The sequence below is a fragment of the Paroedura picta genome, chromosome 8, assembly GCF_049243985.1.
Source record: "Paroedura picta isolate Pp20150507F chromosome 8, Ppicta_v3.0, whole genome shotgun sequence".
NCBI lineage: Eukaryota > Metazoa > Chordata > Lepidosauria > Squamata > Gekkonidae > Paroedura > Paroedura picta.
The window spans coordinates 80,498,726-80,517,062 of NC_135376.1; the positions used below are offsets into that span (position 1 = coordinate 80,498,726).

Here is an 18,337-nt window from a genome sequence, read left to right on the forward strand (position 1 = left end):
AGACAGAGGTCCTGTGGCTGGGCAGACAGACAGGAAGCGCATTTACCCACCTTGGCTGGGGTGCAGCTTAACATCGCTCCCTCAGCCAGGAATCTGGGTGCAAATCTGGATGACTTCCTTTCAGTGGAGGTCCAGGTTACAGGTGTAGCCCTCATGGCATTCTACCACCTTCGGCAGGTGAGGCTACTAGCACCCGACCTGTCCTCAGACTGTCTACAATAGTCACCTCCAGATTAGACTTCTGTAACCTGCTCTACATGGGCCTACCATTGTCTTTGACCCAGAAATTGCAGCTGGTGCAAAATGCAGCTACTAAGATCTCCACAGGCACATCTTGGAGGGCCTTTATCCAGCCTGTTCTGAGGCAGCTACATTGATTGCCAGTTGTAGCCCAAATCAGATTCAAGGTGTTGATATTAAACTTCAAGGCCATCCACAGCTTATGCCCTGACTATCTAAAGCAGGGGTAGTCAACCTGTGGTCCTCCAGATGAAAATGGACTGCAATTCCTATGAGCCCCTGCCAGCAAATGCTGGCAGGGGCTCGTGGGAATTGTAGTCCATGGACATCTGGAGGACCACAGGTTGACTACCCCTGATCTAAAGGACTGCTTGTCTTCTTATCCCTCCCTTCCCCCCTGCAGTGCTCTCCGATCTGTGGGTGCTAATCTGCTCGTGGTCCCTGGCCCCAGGGAAGGATGCCTGGCCTTGAACCCGGGCCAGGGCCTTCCTGATCCTGGCCCTGACCTGGTGGAATGAGCTCCCGGAAGAGCTGAGGGCTCTGACTGAACTGTCTAAGTTCCACAGGGCCTGCAAAATGATGCTCTTCCATCAGGTCTTTGGTTGAGGTGGAGATCAGAAACAACTGGAGCTCATCCTCCAGACAACACTCTAACATCACACAAACCCCACCCTGTGGCAATTGGCTGAGGAAGTGGGAGGGTAGATGGGGATTATGCTGCCTTCTTATGTTTGTTGTTAAGGGAAGTTCATCAGTTTTATCTTGGATTTTATCTGTTTTATGTAAACGTCCACGAGTCTATGGGAAGTGGCAGGATAATAATCCAATAAATAAACAAACAAACAAGAATACTAAACAAATATTTAAGCCTGTCATCAAGGGAAAAGATTTAAAAGTTGCTGTGATTGAGGAAGCCATGCAACTGTTTATATAAATTTTTTTGTTTAAAATAATAACTGAAATAACACATTGCACCTGACAAAGGGAACTTTGACTCTCATTGGTCTCTAAGGTGTTTCTGGACTCAAATTTAGCTGTTCTTCTGCAGACTAACATGGCTGCCCTCTGAAACATTTCGCCCTTTGTAATTATTAACGTAGCTAGACAGTTGGACATCCTTCTACTCTACTTACCTGTCCACTTGCCTGCCCCACACCCACCCCAACCCCCAGTTCCTTCTACCAAAAAACTGTAAGTGTAACCACGAAGACATTTCACCCCAAAATGTTGATAAACAGTTTCTTAACGGTGATGAGGAGACACCTCAATCATCACATAGTGCCCAGGGCTCAGTTCTATATTTTACTAAACACACAAGTGATTTTTTCTTAATGAATATGAAATCAGAACAGCAAAGAGAAAATAAGAGAAAGTGGCCCTTTAATGGGAGAGCGCAGCACATATACAAACACACCACAACACAGCTTTGTAGTCAATAGTTCACAGTTCTAGACTGACGGTACAGAGGCAGGGAGGGGCAATTCACTGCAAACCTGCTTGCCCCTACTTGGTCCAGACAAATACATGAAAGGCAGAATTCAAGGCTGATATGGACTAGAGAAGTCCCATCACTAAATTACAAAACTAAGTGACAATCTCAGTTTATAACAAAAATCACAAAGGGATGCATTTGAGCTACCTTCAGCACTCCTCAATACAGACTCCTCAGACCCGGCAATGCTCTTTTATGTTTAGTAAATAAAGAGTCGTTTCATCCTCTGAGCAAATAAGTCCTGCCAGAATAACATTTTAGTGGAACTATTATACCCCCCATGCTCCTTAAGGGTTCAATAATAACTCAGTACTAAGCTCACAGCTCTGAACAGGTGCCAGTCCTCTGCTGCTGAACCTGCCAGAAAGACAATTTGTAAGCTTCATCGTGCGGGTCGATTCCATTCATTTTAACTTAATTAGCTTCAATCCAAAACAAAACTAATGGGAATTCCCCAAATGACTGAGAGGTTGCTCATGCCAGCAAAAATTCAAGTCAGGTGCTTAATTCTTCTCTCTTGTCAGAGCCACGTTTACTTGCAAATAGGATGGAAAGATGGCTGGACAATATAAACCATGATTGAAGAATGCCTGAATGACATGCTGCTGCTCTATCTGCTGGAGGAAATGAAATAATCATACTGTTCACACAAACCAGTGAATATAACCAAACCGCCCCCCTCCCCGGCGAAACAGTAACTCATTCAAAAAAGCCAGTTTCCCCTCTGTGGTTATAGTTAAAAGATTATGCCCAAGTAGAAGAGAAACATGAAAAGGGAACTTGTGACACCTTTACAGCTTGAATCCTTGGGCAGTAGTTCACAAAATTTTCTAACAAATGTGTTCATCTTTAAGGTGGCTTCCTTTCCAAACGAACACAATTAAGTAAACAAAAAGTACTGAAGCAAATAAAGACACTCGAGAGCCCGCAGCCCTGGAGAGACCAAACTTTGGGAATTGGTGAACTCCTATGAATAAAATGGTCCTTTCATTTTTTGTGCAGCACCACAAACAGCACAGAAGTCTTTTAAAAACACTTACAATACAGTGTGGCGGTGGGCAGTAAAGCAGAAACTACTGTGATTTATCTACTTTATCTATACAGGAGTGCTAGTGCTTTCCTACAGAAAGGCTCTAAATACAATTTTAAAGTATGCACTGAACAGCATTAAGAGTGCATGTGTGAACTTTCAAAAAAGAATCCATGGAGGAACATGGCTTCATGCCTAGACCACAATTAATTTTTGGTTTCTCAGCACAGCATCTCTGGGATGCTCTCTTGCAAAAAGTTCAAAACAATTCAAAAATGTGAGGCAAGCAAAGCTCAAATCTACTAAGGACATTCCGAAATTATCTTTTCCTAGTGGAAAGTCCCAATAGGGCCAATTCCGCACAGCGGCAGGTACACTGGGCCTCTGGTGGTATGTTGTTGTGGAGCTGTGTGCTCCGCAACAATCTGTGTCCACATGGGGGACACAGTTCAGTGGGACACCTTAGTGCCCCACTGAAATGCATCCCTGTGGGAAACAAAACAATGGCAGATCAGTTCCACTACTTGAGGAGGTGCTGTGGGGGGGCTTTGTTTTGCAGGAGGGTGGGATTATGCTCCACATAAACCCACCTTTCTGCAAAATACAAATAAATGCCCCAGTCTGCCCTGCAGCGCAGCAAAGCACCGGGAAGCCGACCGGGCCACCATAGGGCAGGGAGGAGCTAAGCCTAAAAGGCCTGGCTCTTCCCTGTCCACACGGGCCTGCTGCGGGACAGGCCCTGTTGGCCCAGCAGCAGCTAAGGGAACAGGGATTCAGTTAGCCTGAGCCAACTGAGGGCCTGATCCGCAGCAGGCCCAGGAGGGGGCCTTTCCAGGGGCTGTGTCACATGGATTTGCCCCACTTCCATATGACCTCCCTCTCGGCCTTTTCTGCCTGTGCAAAGTGGCTATCGTAGAAACTTAAAAGAACCACTGAACAGAAATTGAGCAGGAATTGGGGAAATTTACTCAACCCTTTTAATTCTTACTGACACAGCACAAACAAGGTGATAAACCATTGCCTACGATGTTATATTTAGAACATTATAGATCATTTTAATTTCTCCTCTGCTAAGATATTTATACTTTTTGGAACTATGAACCCTACTCCACAAAACTGATGAAGTCTTCAAGAACACACAGCAATTGAACTTACCATGGTACAAAAGGTGACATTACATTTAATGTTAGTCAGTTTGGTGACACAGATGCAGCAGAAACGTGGAGTACAAATTTTGGAAATAAATACATTCAGAGAAGCTGCCTTTGACCAAGTCAAACCATTTAGCAAGCTTATTGGCTCTAAAGGATTTCAGACAGAGAAAGATTATTCCAAACAATAGCTACTAAAGGGCCTTTAATTGCAGGTGCCAGGTGCTGAACCCAGAACCTCTTACCATGCAAAGCAATTCTGTCCCTGGGCCATGGTCTCCATGCTTTCTAATGAACAGGAAGTTCAATTTGTGTCTCAGAGATTCTGCGTACAAAAGTCAGTTTACACTAAATGATCCAAAGGCAGGGGCATATTTTCCAGAAATAAAGAAATAAATCCAAGATGCAATTGCTGGTCAACTCAAAGCACAACTGTCTCCTGGCCCAAAAAACTGTACCACCTCAAATTCTGCATTTATTTAATCAAAGGAAAAACTGTTGAAACTTACCCAAGACTCCATATTCTGAAAGGGAGCTATTGCACACAGTGTATGGGGCCTGCTGCTCCCAGAGGTGATTCATGGGGACACAGGTCCTTTTGTCCACATCTTGATCATGGAGCACATGGTGACGATGGCTACAAGGGTTTTTAAGAACAAGTCATTGCTTGAAGCATATTTTTAAGATATTGTAAGAAAAAGGAGTGTTTGTATAACATGTTTAAAGTGTCATTAAGGGCTTTATTTTTTTTCAATAACCATTACAACTGCCATACTGCAGGTGGAAGACTGAGGCTGACAAGCAGTGAAGGCTGCCAAATGAGTTCATGGTTGGGGAGAGATTTGAACTGGAATTTTTCTAGTCCACTTCCCATGATGTATGGGCTATTTGTGGACACAGTCACCATTTCAGGCTTCTTTTGTAAAATTCCACAGAGGTACTGTCAAGAATACCTTGGTAGGTATCAATATGGCAAGGCAGTTAATATATTCAAGGGGTTAACACAGGGATTGATGCATGGGTTTATTAAGAGTTTATTAAGAGTTAAAGAGCAGACCAAATTTCAAGTGAAAGTATTCTGTCAAGAAAGGAAAAAAAAACAAGGCAACATTAATTCAAACTACTTTCCCTGTATATACTCTGTATAGATGCAGTAACTTTCTTACTTCTGTTAATTTGTATTCACCGCATATACTTCCTTTGGCTACTCCATTCAAAGTTCCCATAAGACCATTTATGCACTGGCTGCAGGCTGGAATTTTAGTCGTGGCAGGTTGCCCCACCTCTTCCTGCACCCACACAGGGGGGCATTTGGGCCAGTGCGCTCATTCACCCGATTTGTGCTCCTGCATGGGAGCTGGGGCAGTGAAGTTCCTAGTGCATAAATGGTCTAACAGAGTATCTCTGCTACCTCTCACACCCACCTTAGGATTTTCAAACTTCCACCAATCAGGTATACAGCTTGCCAAACTAGCCAATCACAGGCAAGTGAAGCAATGACTAATTTCCAGTTCCAACCTCCATCTCCTAAACTCACAGTGCAATCCTAAACAGTTATACTCTTCAAAACACATTTACTTCAGTTGACCCAAACAGTGTAACTCTGTTTAGAATGGCACCTTAACTTTCAACTTAATTTTCCCTCTTCATTTTTTGACTGTTTGTTACTTCCCCCAAAGCCCTCATTTTCACACACTGTTCCACACGAATTCATACTTTTTAATATATTTGAAACATCTGAAAAAAATTTAAACAGTATCCAGATAACAAGGATATGGTTCAGGGCTCCTAAAAGACCATCTAGAATAGATTGACATCTTCGGCCAATACAGTGGCAACGTGGATTAAGAAATTTATTTTTTTAACTACCAAGTATTCATTTTTTCTGCCTTCTCTCATGCCCTGCAGATAACTGTGGGGTTGTTGCTGCCCAATATGTGGAGCCTTTTAGTGGCATGCAGCTACACTACATAAAATATGTTGGAAGCCATTACACAATGGGGTTTGCTTTCTCTCAAATTACAATTAGCTTTAAAACTGTATTGCTCATCATCTTGAGTTGTGAATAGTTTCATATTGTGCACTGACTCCCACCTCCTTGAGTACTTCTCAGGACCCTGGCTTGTAAGAGTTTCAACCCCCCTCCCCAGTTGCCCGTCCCTCAGCCACCAAGAGCTCTCTGGAGCTCCATTAATCAGCATTAGAATGGTGCACCAAGGAACATTATCAAAACAGAGATGACTGAAGTAATTACTGTAATCCATTAACTCCCTAAGCAAGACTAACTGAGTGAAACACACCAATATGTTCAAGCTCTACCACCACTGAAGAAAGAAGGGCTATTACCCTGATAATAGCTATTCTGTGGCGCATACCTGCCGACGCTGAACAAATTGCAGGCAGCAGTTCTGATCTAACGCATCTTAGGAAAAACCACTCACAACTCTAAGCAGAAAGTAGTTAACACTACAAAATCAGGGGCCAGAGTGTCAAACATTAAAGCACCATGATAGAAGGGTAATTAAGATAGAATTTTTATTTGTTTACTCCCTTCTTCGTATGAAGACTCCCCAAGAAACATTTAATGCATTACACAAAATTAGGTAGTAGACTGAAGTGGTAGAATTCTAGACTGCTCTTCTTCAAATCTTAAGGGTGCAGGGAAATCTGGGTTTTTTAACACCCCATCATACACCTCTCAACCAGGAAATCAGGAGGAGATGACAATGAAAAGGGCAGACGCGGCTAGAAAAGATTCTTAAGGGTAAGGATGTGTCACTGGTGATCAAGATCAAGATAATTCATACTACAATATTGTCCAGTGTACAGGTGTGAAAGTAATACAGCAAAGAAAGCCGATACATTTGAAATGTGGTGTTAGAGTTTTTCAAACACTGTGGACTGTCAGAAAGACAAAGTGGGTTCTAGATCAAATCAGCCTGAACTCCACTTAGAAGTTACAATTACTAAACTGAGGCTATCATTCTCAAGTCACAGTATGAGAAGAGTCACTGGAAAATATAACAAAGCAGCAAGAACAGAGGAAGATGCAACATGAGATGTATTGACGATCATGATGATAGGCCATTTTGGAGGTCGCCATATGTCAGAAGCAACTTTATGGAACTTCAAAAACACACACACATTTCCCTAGTACAGTGAACTAGGACACCGGAGAAAGGTTTAAAATAGTTTTTTTCCCCCCAATATACTAATTTAGCACATGAAAGGAACTTTTTGAATGCATGGCCACTCAAAATTTGAGGGCTGGATTTTCAGGGATTAAAATATGGATATACCATACAGAGGCAAAACAGAATTAATTTGCCAGTAACTGTTGTTCATCGAGTTTCTCTGCAGGCATACATATGGTTAATACCCCGCCAAATTTTGCTGGTCTACTGCAGACCAACTGCTACCCTCTGAAACACTCAAACGATTATATCCCATGGGCAATCTGAATTGGCAATGTTTGCAATTTTAGCACTGTGTTCCATCAATTCATTGTGCATTATGTATGGATCAGTTCTGAAATTGTAATCCATATGGCCTGGTTGAGAGAGTGCTTAATTCAGTTACCAGGAGTGTGGGAAAGAGGAAGAGTAGAGATAGTATGGGAAGGGGAACTGACGGGCAAATAGAATCCCACTTGTAAATCTGCACTGTTTATAAGCCTATAATTTTGACACAGGCTCAATTCACAAGTGAATCTGTAGGACACTATCATACGAAGAGCTGTTTTATATTACTCACCTGAACGTGCCTCTTTCCACATCCTGCCCGCTTAGCCGGACATGGATACCTTCTTTCAATAAAGACCCAAAAGCCATGTACTCCCCCAAAGCCCAGTCAACAACTCGATTCTTTGTCATTTCCAGCCGACCTTTCAAAATACGAGAAAGTCCTAAACAGAGAATGATGGGAGAAAAAGGAGAATGGGCAACTGTATGTCACAAGTACTTATCATATCACCAAATTATCTGTGTTTGTTTCAAAGTAAAGGCAGGATGACCAAAGAAACATAAATAAAAACAAACTGAGACACTGAAGAGTAAAATACTTCTGGAGCTGTCTCTCCGACTCCTCTTTCAATGTCTTTGGTGGCTTCTGCTAATAGCACATCGCTTCATCAATCCAGTCATATAAATTCAGCCATAAGATATACTTATCATCTGTCCTCATTTTAGTAAACAAACACAATTAAGCTCCTGCTGTATTTCCACTTTATGGAATATATCCTTTCCAGTCTGATTTCAAAATTGACTATGGAACTGAAACAGCTTTATCACCCCAGTGGATGATCTGTGCTGGGAGATGGATAATGGGAATATAACCCTGTTGATCCTCCTGGACCTCTCAGCATTTGATACCATCAATCACAGTATCCTTCTGGACTGTCTTTCCAGGTTGGGACTGTGAGGTACTGCTCTGTGGTGGTAGGGCTGGGAGACTGCTGTTCAGCCCTGAAACCATGGCTGATGGTGTCCTGTTCCATATTGTCCCCCATGCTTTTAAACATTTACATAAAACCATTGGGAAATATGGGCTGGGCTGTCTCCAGCACTCAAATTGTACTCTGCTCAATCTCATGCTTTAAGCAGATACTAGGGAGGTTATGGAAACCATGAACGAATGCCTGGAGTCAGTTTTGGCATTGATGAGGGCCAATAAGTTGAAATGTTATCCTGACATATCAGAGATGCTACTAGTGAGTAGAAGGATTGATGGCCTGATGAAACTTTCACCAGTTTCAACTGGTGCTGCCTTTCCTGGGCAAAAAAGACCATGCCACAGTGATGCATGTGCTGACAACAACTTTTTTAGAATTAGAATCAGTACCTTTATTGGCATAAAATTGCAAAGCATAAAATGAAAATTTCAAACAGTTTCAGATGTAAAATCTATTGTAAAAGATTTTCATTTAAAATTGCCAGTAAAAACTTTGCTACTTTTATAATAGTTACTGTGTCCCTCACATTTAGTATCATTTTAATCCAGTGTTTCTCATTAACACAGCTGAATTTCAATTTCTTCAGATAATTAGCTAACGGGCGACGAAATACTTCAAACTTAGGACACACCAGAAGTATATGGTGCTTTTTTAGACTGCTGCAGTGTTCTGTACATGGGGCTGCCCTTGAAGAGTGTTCCTGTGTCACAGCCCAAGAAACAGCCTTTTACCATATCACTGTTGCTGAAAGCTAAGGAAGGGGGAAGGCAGATCAGAACATGGCTTATTTATGAGTCCAGCCAAAATTCAAAGGGATTTTTTCCTCAGATCACAATTAGCTCAGCCTCTAATGTACCTATTTCCAAAAACAGCTTGTTTTTCCTCTCTGTGTTCTACGATACATCAATTCTGATTTTTCTGAACGAGCTGAAATATCAAAACTGATTATTTGTTTCACTCTACTTTTCAGTCATCCATGACCTGGATGGCCCAGGCTAGCCCGGTCTCACCAGAGCTCAGAAGCTAAGCAGGGCTGATCCTAGACAGTAATTGGATGGGAGTCCAGCAAGGAAGTCCAGGGTTGTTGTTACACAGAGCCAGGCAATGGCAAATCACCTCTGTTCCTCTCTAGCCGTGAAAACCCTACAGGGTTGCCGTATGCTGCAATGACAGCATTTTCCACCCCCGCCACTTTACAGCCATACATGTTTGTATTACTCTCTGATCTAAAACACTTCATTTGCATATACACATTGAATTAAGTGAAGTTGCTTCATCATAAGTGAAAGAAAGATGCATCCATAATGGAGCTTAAAATTTCTGCCCCGATCATGAGTCAACCACCTCTTTTGCTTCATTCATGAAAACAAGCAAACTGTTTTGTGGAATTCCATGACTGAAGCAAACCCTCCTGCTTATTCGTGAAAAGCCTGCACAGTGGAACTTGCTTCATGAATCAGGATTGAGGCTTCGCTCCATTCAAAAGATTTTGTTAAGGCTGAATGGTTTTGGCAAGGCATTGGAGATTTTATAAAATAAGCAATCCTGACTTTATTTTATGACTGAAGCAATTCAGAATTTTAGGCTGGATGATATATTCATACCCACTTAAGTGCCTCTTACATTTCAAAAATTTTATAGAGGTCCTTAAAACACCAAGCAGATGGTTCACTGTACTAACCATGTAACTGTTAAGCAGTTCAAGTATGCATGCACACTGAAAATACTTGTACATCAAAATGCATAGAAATAGATGACAGAATTTCAGAGTAAAGTTTGCATATGAACCTCCCCCCAGATACTTTTTTAATAATGATATTTAGATTTAATAAGAAAATTTATGATAATTACATGCTGCTTGGGCAGAAAACATTCATAATACATAATTGAAAGCATTGCTATAATGGCTGTTGGGGAATTTTAATTACAGAAGACAAACCCAATCTCAAAGGAAGGAAAATAAAGAAAGGCCGATTCAAAGCTAATCTGGAAGTCTTGAGGATGACATAACTGGATGTTGGGAGCCAGTGGCTGTTCCTTACTTGATCACATTGTGAACAGCAATCCCCCAAAAAACTTTCCAGACAGTATGACCCCTTGACAGTCAGGCTTACTTCTGAGTAGCCCTAATTAGGATTGCTCTCTTGCCATTACTAGTAGTTTGAGTGCCAGAAACTGTCTAGTCTCTCGTTAAATGTGTTGCTGCACCTTTAAAATTAGCAATAAGATCACCCTGAATATTATAACTAGCATTGCTTGTACAATATTTAATACGCTTGAAAGAAAAGTCCAACCTGTAAGTTCATACTATCTATATTGTGTAAGTGCCATCAAGTCACAACCAATTTATGTCAACCCCAGCAAGGGGCTTTCAGGGCAAGTGAGAAGCAGAAGTGGTTTGCTAGTGCCCTCCTCTGCAGAGTCTTCCCTGGTAATCTCCCTTCCAAACTAACAGCCCTACTTAGCTTCTGAGATCTGATGAGATTGAGCTACACCATGTTGCTCTCTCTCTCCTCTATTTGTATCAGCATGCATTTTAAATGAGAGGCCATGAAGGAAGAAATTTCTTCTGTTCAGAAAACAGAAGAGACACTGAACTGGGGACAAGGAGAAAGAATATACCACTGGAAGAGGTCTGACTTTTATGGCCTGAGCATGCCATCTTTGCACGTCCAGAAGGGAAGAGAGGTTAGAGTTCCAACCACAATAAGTACTAAGGATTTCTCTCACCTCCATGGATTTTAAAACCCTCCAGAGGAACAGAGCTGGCTACATTTCCAATGTGTGTCAGCATGTCTTCAGAAATGCCAGTAGGAGGACAAGTCATACTTTTTGGTTCCCCATCCACATTGAAAAAACCTGAAAAAGAAGTCAGATTGTAGAGCTACAAAAAAGTAGTATTGATTATGAATACAGCTCCCTAAAATCTTGATACTTATAGGTTTGGTTCAGATACAGCAACCATCACACTTACTATTACATGATCAAGCCCTGAAAACATTTCACCCTTATCCTCTTTTTCTCCCTACCTTTTTGAGTTCCATATCATAAATTCTTTCAACTAGTTCTTTCTCTCTCCTAGCCATTCTTTTCATCATTCTTAAGGCAAACAGTTAACAGGATTTTGGTTAAGAGCACCGGTTAAAAATATAATCTCACAGTGAAGTTTTTGATATCACTTACCAGGCCAAGGTGAATCAAGCCAATGTTTAATGTGTAGAATTTTATTATCTTTGGACCTAGCATAGGCTTCTTCACAGATCTTATCATACTCTGCGATTTCCTCCTGTAAAACAGGAAGGAAAAAATATGAAAAATGCAATAGCAGCAATGCAGGAAGTTGGTGAAGTAGCACTCATTTTAAAAGACAACATTAAGGAATAGGAATCCAAACTTGCCAATTTTAGCCTTGTATAATTTGACTTTTTTTGTGTTTGCACATCTTTCTTCTTTTACATCTTCCTTTCAACACTGCCCATCTTCTTCTTGAAAAAGAAAATCTCCACAACTTAGAAAGTGCATCAGGAACAGGGATGAGACGCATATCAGAAAAGAGCTGTATCTCAAAGTGGAACAGCAAAGAAAATTTTGCGAGTTGTGATTGTTGTTATGTGAATCTGATGTTACAGAAACACAGAACTTGCTAGTTTTCAACTTCAGAATCCTTTTTTTTAAATGATGTAATTGGCTTAAAACAGCTTTCATTCCTATATCTCAATATAAAAACTCACTAAGAAAACTCTTTTTTTTCAATTTTATGACTGATAGAGTTAATTATAGTTAATTTAATTATTAAGTATTGCATTTTTATGTTGCCTCTCTCCCATAATGGGTTTGGAGTTGTGTTTTGTCCATGTGAGCTATCCACATACGAAGTGGATACAACTAATCAACAGCAACTCCTGTGGCTAATAATGTAGTCTTAGGAAGTTCAGACTGCTGTACTCATAACCACATGGTTTCATCTATCATATTCTTCCACCAGATCATATAAAAGTGGTAGTCCTGAATGTGAAAAAAATGTAAATGTAAATTGGCTTTGGTCTCCTTCTAGTTAGGTCTACATTGTTGTTTGCTTTTTCAAAGGAGAGCACAATTTTCTGGGCACGGCCAATCCTGTCATCTCCTGAATTCTCAAGCACACACAAAAAAATTGTCAGGAAGAAGGTGTCTCTGCTATGACTTGGCACTGTACTACAGATGTATCCTAAGTGCTTTGAAAAACATGACAGGGAGTCAGAGATTGACCTTCCCACGTATCCACAACTGAATTTTGAGAAAGGGACATGGTCTTGCCTTTCACTTCACACCGTACTTTGGAGTATCCATAACACAGTATGAAGACAGTGATGAGCAAGGCTGTAACTGCCAGAGGGAAAGGAAAGAAGGTTGTTGTAGCAACAAAATTTGTGGTCTAATCAATTTGGTATTTGTTCACTTTCTATCAATTACATAGTTTTTATTATCTAGTTGATGTTCAGAGATCCTGGGATAATCAGTGGAAATCTGTTATGGATCCCCAGAAAATAATTTATAAAAATATGAAGAATAACATCTACCATAATTTAATTATAGCATAAAAAGAACCATCAAAAGAACAAAAACTAGTTCAATCGTGCTGCTGCTGCTTATGCAATCGGATCTGCTTTACTGGCCTGCTGTACCTCAAACTCCTGAAGTGTTACAGTCCCATCAGCAATCAGCTTGTCAGCGTACTTTTTCAGCACAGGCACCTGCTTCTGAATCTGTTTGTACATCAAAGGCTGAGTGAACATGGGCTCATCCATTTCATTGTGGCCTCGTCTTCGGTAACAAACCTACACACAAAAATCTTATTATCAATTGAGGTGAAGCTGCCTATTATTAAGCTGCTAATCTTCTCGGCTTTCTGATGATCGAACCTCTCTCAAATTTGGAATATGATCTGAAGCCCTACCATTAACCCTGGATGATTTGTGAGGCTTCCATTAAGAGAAAACTGCACTGTGCAGACATTCAGAGATGTTTCTCTTTATTATAGTTTCATCACCTTTCGTAACTGGAAGACAGCAATGGAAAGAGATTCAAACGTCTCAAATAAAATCCAATTGCTCACCATCAAGCTGGAACTTAAGGCCCCCCTCCGCCCAAGAAAAGGTCCTGATAGACTAAAATTAGGACCTATTCTAATTTTTAAGCAGCAATTTATAATGGACATCACAGTACCATGTTTAGTACGTACCAATATGTTTACCATCCACTCAAAACAGAATTCAAGGGCCAAGGTCCACAGAATTATGTACATATTCCTCAAATATTTTTGGTATGCACAGAGTTATGATGATTTCCCTGCTCCTTGTATGGCAATGCTTACTAGTCTGGAGAGTCTCCCAGAGAAGTTTTTCAGGGGAAGATAGAAAGCTGCAATGGGAAGGGCGTGCACAGAAGGCCATGCTGCACTTCAGCCAAAATGAACAGGGACAAGACTTACCAGATCAATAACTACATCTTTATTGAAAGTGTTTCTCCATTCTGCAGCAACATTGCACACATACATCACTGCTTCTGGATCGTCAGCATTCACATGGAATATAGGCGCATTGACCACCCGTGCAACATCAGTCGGATACGGAGATGAGCGGGCCATTCGTGGATCAGTGGTGAAGCCAATCTAGTTTTGCAAATAAATAAATAAGTTAACCTAAACTCCAAGATACTGACATTACAAATTATTTTTATGCTTTGAGCTCCCTTCCCCCTTGAAGAGAAGTTTTACTTAATACTGGGTTAATTACATGGCAGTTAGGACAAAGAAGTTTTGGATGCTGCCATGTTTCATGTTTCCCCTATTTAACACAGCATTTCATTGTTAAAAGGAACAGTGAAGATAAAGCACTACAGTCATTTCATGGCAATTCATATCTGATTTGGGAAAATGTAATAAAACATATTGCATTCTAAGTGCGGAATGATCCTACGTGAACAGCATTAAGACACTGCTTGTTTCCTTCCTGTAATTTTCCCCACTCTTTCTGGAATCATTTCTAAATTCTACAAGCTGGAGAGGGGATCAGCTTTCTGTTCTCCCTCAGAAAGAGAGGAAGGTGAATTTCTAGGACCACGGAGCTCACCTTCATTCTGAGAGTTGTTGATCAGGGGAAGCAGAGGGCATAATTTACACCTGTCAACAAGGATAATGAAATCCTGATACAATAAATAGTTAAGTTGATCTCTGTAAAACGCCCTGCCCAGGGACTGGGCAGGGGGGAACCTGTTGAGATGGTAACAGTGTTGCTTACAAAAGCAACAGACAAGAGACACACCAAGAACTATTAATAAAAGCTACAGTCTTTGAGATAATTGAATTTTTTTTTACCTGATTGTTAACCACAACGTGAATGGTGCCGTTGGTGGTATATGATGGGAGATCACTGAGATGAAAGGTTTCGTAAACTACTCCTTGTCCAGCAAAGGCAGCATCTCCATGTAGAAGTACAGACATAACCTAAGAGGTGGTGTTGCTTTTTTTAAGTGCAGCCTGGCAGTAAATTTCAAATAAATACAGATCCCTAGTTTTTCCCTGAACATCATACAAATTGCAAATAATCAGAAGCTTAACGGAAATCATTTTAATGCAGAGAACAGCAATTTGGCCCAAATCCAGTCCCTTAAGAGCTCTCCCCCCCCCCACCAACTGCACTTTTCAGTGGGAAGTGGGAGGGTACGGGTGCGCAAAATCTATTCCAGCAGGACTTGGCAGCTGGCCACTTTGCTAGACAGGAGTTGGCCCCCTGGCTCCCTGCCACCCCACATTAAATGGTCTACTAGAAACAAAAGTCAGTCGTTATCCAGGCAACTTACCTTTTTCCCATCAGTATCCCCTCGATAAAACTGCTCCGCTTTGGTCTTCCCTTGTACAACAGGATCGACCGCTTCTAAATGAGATGGGTTAGCCACCAAGGAGAGGGTGATGTTTTTATTTGTTGCCCGGTTGATCCTCTCGTGGTACATCCCCAGATGATATTTAACATCTCCCGATCCCTAAGGGGCAAGAAACTGTGAAAGGATACATATGTGCTGCGAGGAAATTAATAACTGAAAAAGCAATGTGCTTCATATATTCACATTAGACAGAAGAAGACTAGCACACATTCTGAATAATAATTTTTTCTATTGAAAGCAATTTAGCTGCAGGAAAAAAAATCCCTATGTAGGAACCCTATTAAACATTTAACATTAACTGTTAACTAACAATACCTGCTGTATCTCACCTCATCTGCTGCTTCAAGCTTTGGGTCAAACTGGCAAAAGATTTGCTCCAGTTCCTTGCGGATAACGTTGGCCAAGACATTCAACCTTCCTCTTAGAAAAGACATAAAGAATCAATTCATAAATATCAGGAAACTAAATCATGTGCTCTGTAGAGAACAGTCCAGTTTTGTCTCCTTCATTTCCACATATATCATCAGCTTAAACCTTTGCTTAGCTTTTTGTAACACATTAGGGTACAGAAAATCCTTTTTAAAAAAAGATAAGTAGAAAATCAATCCTAAGCAGGTATACTGAGATTCTTAGTTGGGTACCCAAAGGTTGGATGAATTTTAAAAAATTCTGAGAAACAAATTAAACCAAAATATTTGTATTTATTATTATAAAGTACACTAAAACTATATGGGCAGAGTTTGCCCTTGATGTAGTGAATGTTTGAACTAACCTGACGCATTTTGATATTTCTACGTTAAAAACCCTGAACCAATAAAACAGGACCAATCATTCAATATGTATAGGTTGATAACCTTGAACTATGTTAAAACAGACCCAAACCAATTTCAGCCTCCTCAGTGGTTAATTTTTTGTATATACATGCACACTATAACAAAATTGTGTCACGTGCCAAGATATTCCAGATATACTGTGTGGCAAAATAAATGGGCTGTGTGAGGGCTGTCTTAAACTTTTAAACACACACATCCAAGGAATGCAGGTTTAATTGTTCTTTCTGACCATGGCTATCGTAACACTTGGAGTGTGAATATGCATTAACTATTAACAGACCGATTATGCATGGGCCAGAATGTCCGTGATGGTGGGGACGGGGCTTCGGGGAAAATCCCCGATTATGCATGACCTCACCGCCAATGGAGGCCTGGCCCAACCCAGGCCCTCGGAAGACCTGCATTAACGAAACGCAGATTCTTCCGGAAGCCTGGGTCTCCCGAGGGCGCAAGCGAGGGCTACGTCAGTCTAGCCCTGTGCATAATCGGAGCTTTCGGCCCCTCTCCCAACCTATGGCGCCCCTACAGGAGCCGACAGGGGCATCCCTTCCTCCCCACCATGGTGGCCCCCATGCCCCCAATCCCTCCCGCTGCCACTGCCACCGCTTCAAAGCGCTCCCAGCCCTACATTGCATGCGAGGGGCGGTTGCGCTGGGGCAGCTGGCGTGTGCCAGGGAAGCTCTGCCCCCATGCATACATGGGGGACAGTGGTGCTTTGCCTTATTCCCTGTCACAATGGCACGGCAGCAGCACGGCTTAGCTGCTGCTGTACATAATGGGTCATACAGGTGCACCGAGATGCCTACCCAGGACAATTCATTGAGGAGAAGTGGTATAAAGTGCCAACATGTTACAGCCAACTTACAGCAACCTCATTGGGTTTCAAAAGCCAGAGACATTCAGAGATCATTTCCAGATATACTGTGTGGCAAAATAAATGGGCGGTGTGAGGGCTATCTTAAACTTCTAAACACACATATCCAAGGAATGCAGGTTTAATTGTTCTTTCTGACTATTTAGCATTGCTTGCCTCTGTGCATTAGTCCCATGAAGATGTTCAAAGGGGCTTACCATCTTAAAAACTAAAAATAGTTTTTAGCCAAATAATAGGGAACAAAAATACTGGGAAAACACTAACAGGAGGAAACTGCTTCTTGATGTTATCCAAGAAATATGTTTCTGGGAGGAAACGTCAGTGAATAAATCTAAATAGGATTCTGAATTCTATTTAGGATTGCCTGTTAAATTGCAAATTATTTTAACTGAATACTAAAATCAAGGAAAGACATTAAGGCTTTTGCAAAAAGAACATTTCACCTACAAAAGAAAGTGAAAAAATGAGAGCTAAATTCAAGCCCAGTAGCATCGTAGGGGCCAACAAGGTTTTCATGGTATAAGTGAAAGTCAAAGTACCCTTCAGATATAAAGCGAAATCGAGATCTGAGTCCTATCTCAGTCAAAGAATCAGTAATGATACCCCGAAGAGAACTTTACAAACCCCCACTTTTATTTAAAGGGTTTTTATAAAGATGCCTCATAGTAAATATTGCAATTTAAAAGTAGGAGGGAGGGAAAGGAAAAGAATAAAGAGGCTTCCAATTTTATCAAATCCAATTGTTATCTTAAACAGAGTGAGATGAACAAATGAACTGAAACATTTTTTTCTTGGTAGTTTCCCATCGAAACCTCATTCAAATCCAGCCCTGACTACTTAGCTTTCAGGATCTGAAGAGATTGGAGTAGCCTGTGCTATCCAGGGCAGGATGATCCAAAACACAGGGGAAATCAAAGCTGATGAAGGTAAGCTATTAAGAACCTCTATCTCAAGCAGCTTGACCTGTGGCCCCAACAGCAATCCTCAAGAGATAATATTAACAAGGAAAGGAGGCATTTTTGCAAAGGATGCTTGCTTTCCCTATCTGAATTTACTGAGACCATTAAGATGTCAAAATAAGCTACAGTTTATATACCATGTTTCAATTAAACTCTGGTACACCTGTTCAACCATGTCCAAGTGCAGCCATTCTGTCCTTCCCTGCACAAGCCTTCCATTTCTTGATTCTGCCATTCAGATGATAACAGGAATTCCCATGAATTCTCAGTACTTCAGATATAAAATAAAGATCAAGCCTGCCTGTCTTTCTGCTTTAATTACAAGGAATCTATACTAGCTGTCTAAAAAAATCCCAGAGGATTCTCTGTAATTACAGTTTATGTTTC

General features: G+C 41.1%; 1 protein-coding gene across 6 annotated transcripts in view; it reads right to left on the reverse strand.

Annotated features, from left to right (window-relative positions):
* Positions 1–18,337, reverse strand: part of OGDHL (oxoglutarate dehydrogenase L) — a 73,110-nt gene that overhangs the window by 29,879 nt on the left and 24,894 nt on the right. For 4 of the 6 annotated variants that reach the window (XM_077350565.1, XM_077350567.1, XM_077350566.1 and 1 more), the window contains exons 8-16: positions 15,614–15,704; positions 15,204–15,383; positions 14,719–14,847; positions 13,834–14,013; positions 13,028–13,180; positions 11,547–11,649; positions 11,094–11,222; positions 7,667–7,817; positions 4,423–4,550 (exon numbers count right to left, since the gene is read on the reverse strand). In XM_077350565.1, the coding sequence (XP_077206680.1) occupies positions 4,423–4,550; positions 7,667–7,817; positions 11,094–11,222; positions 11,547–11,649; positions 13,028–13,180; positions 13,834–14,013; positions 14,719–14,847; positions 15,204–15,383; positions 15,614–15,704 (1,244 nt within the window). Of the gene's footprint in view, positions 1–1,603; positions 2,350–4,422; positions 4,551–7,666; positions 7,818–11,093; positions 11,223–11,546; positions 11,650–13,027; positions 13,181–13,833; positions 14,014–14,718; positions 14,848–15,203; positions 15,384–15,613; positions 15,705–18,337 lie in introns of those variants that run through there. The other 2 variants (XM_077350569.1, XM_077350568.1) reach the window with 2 other exon arrangements.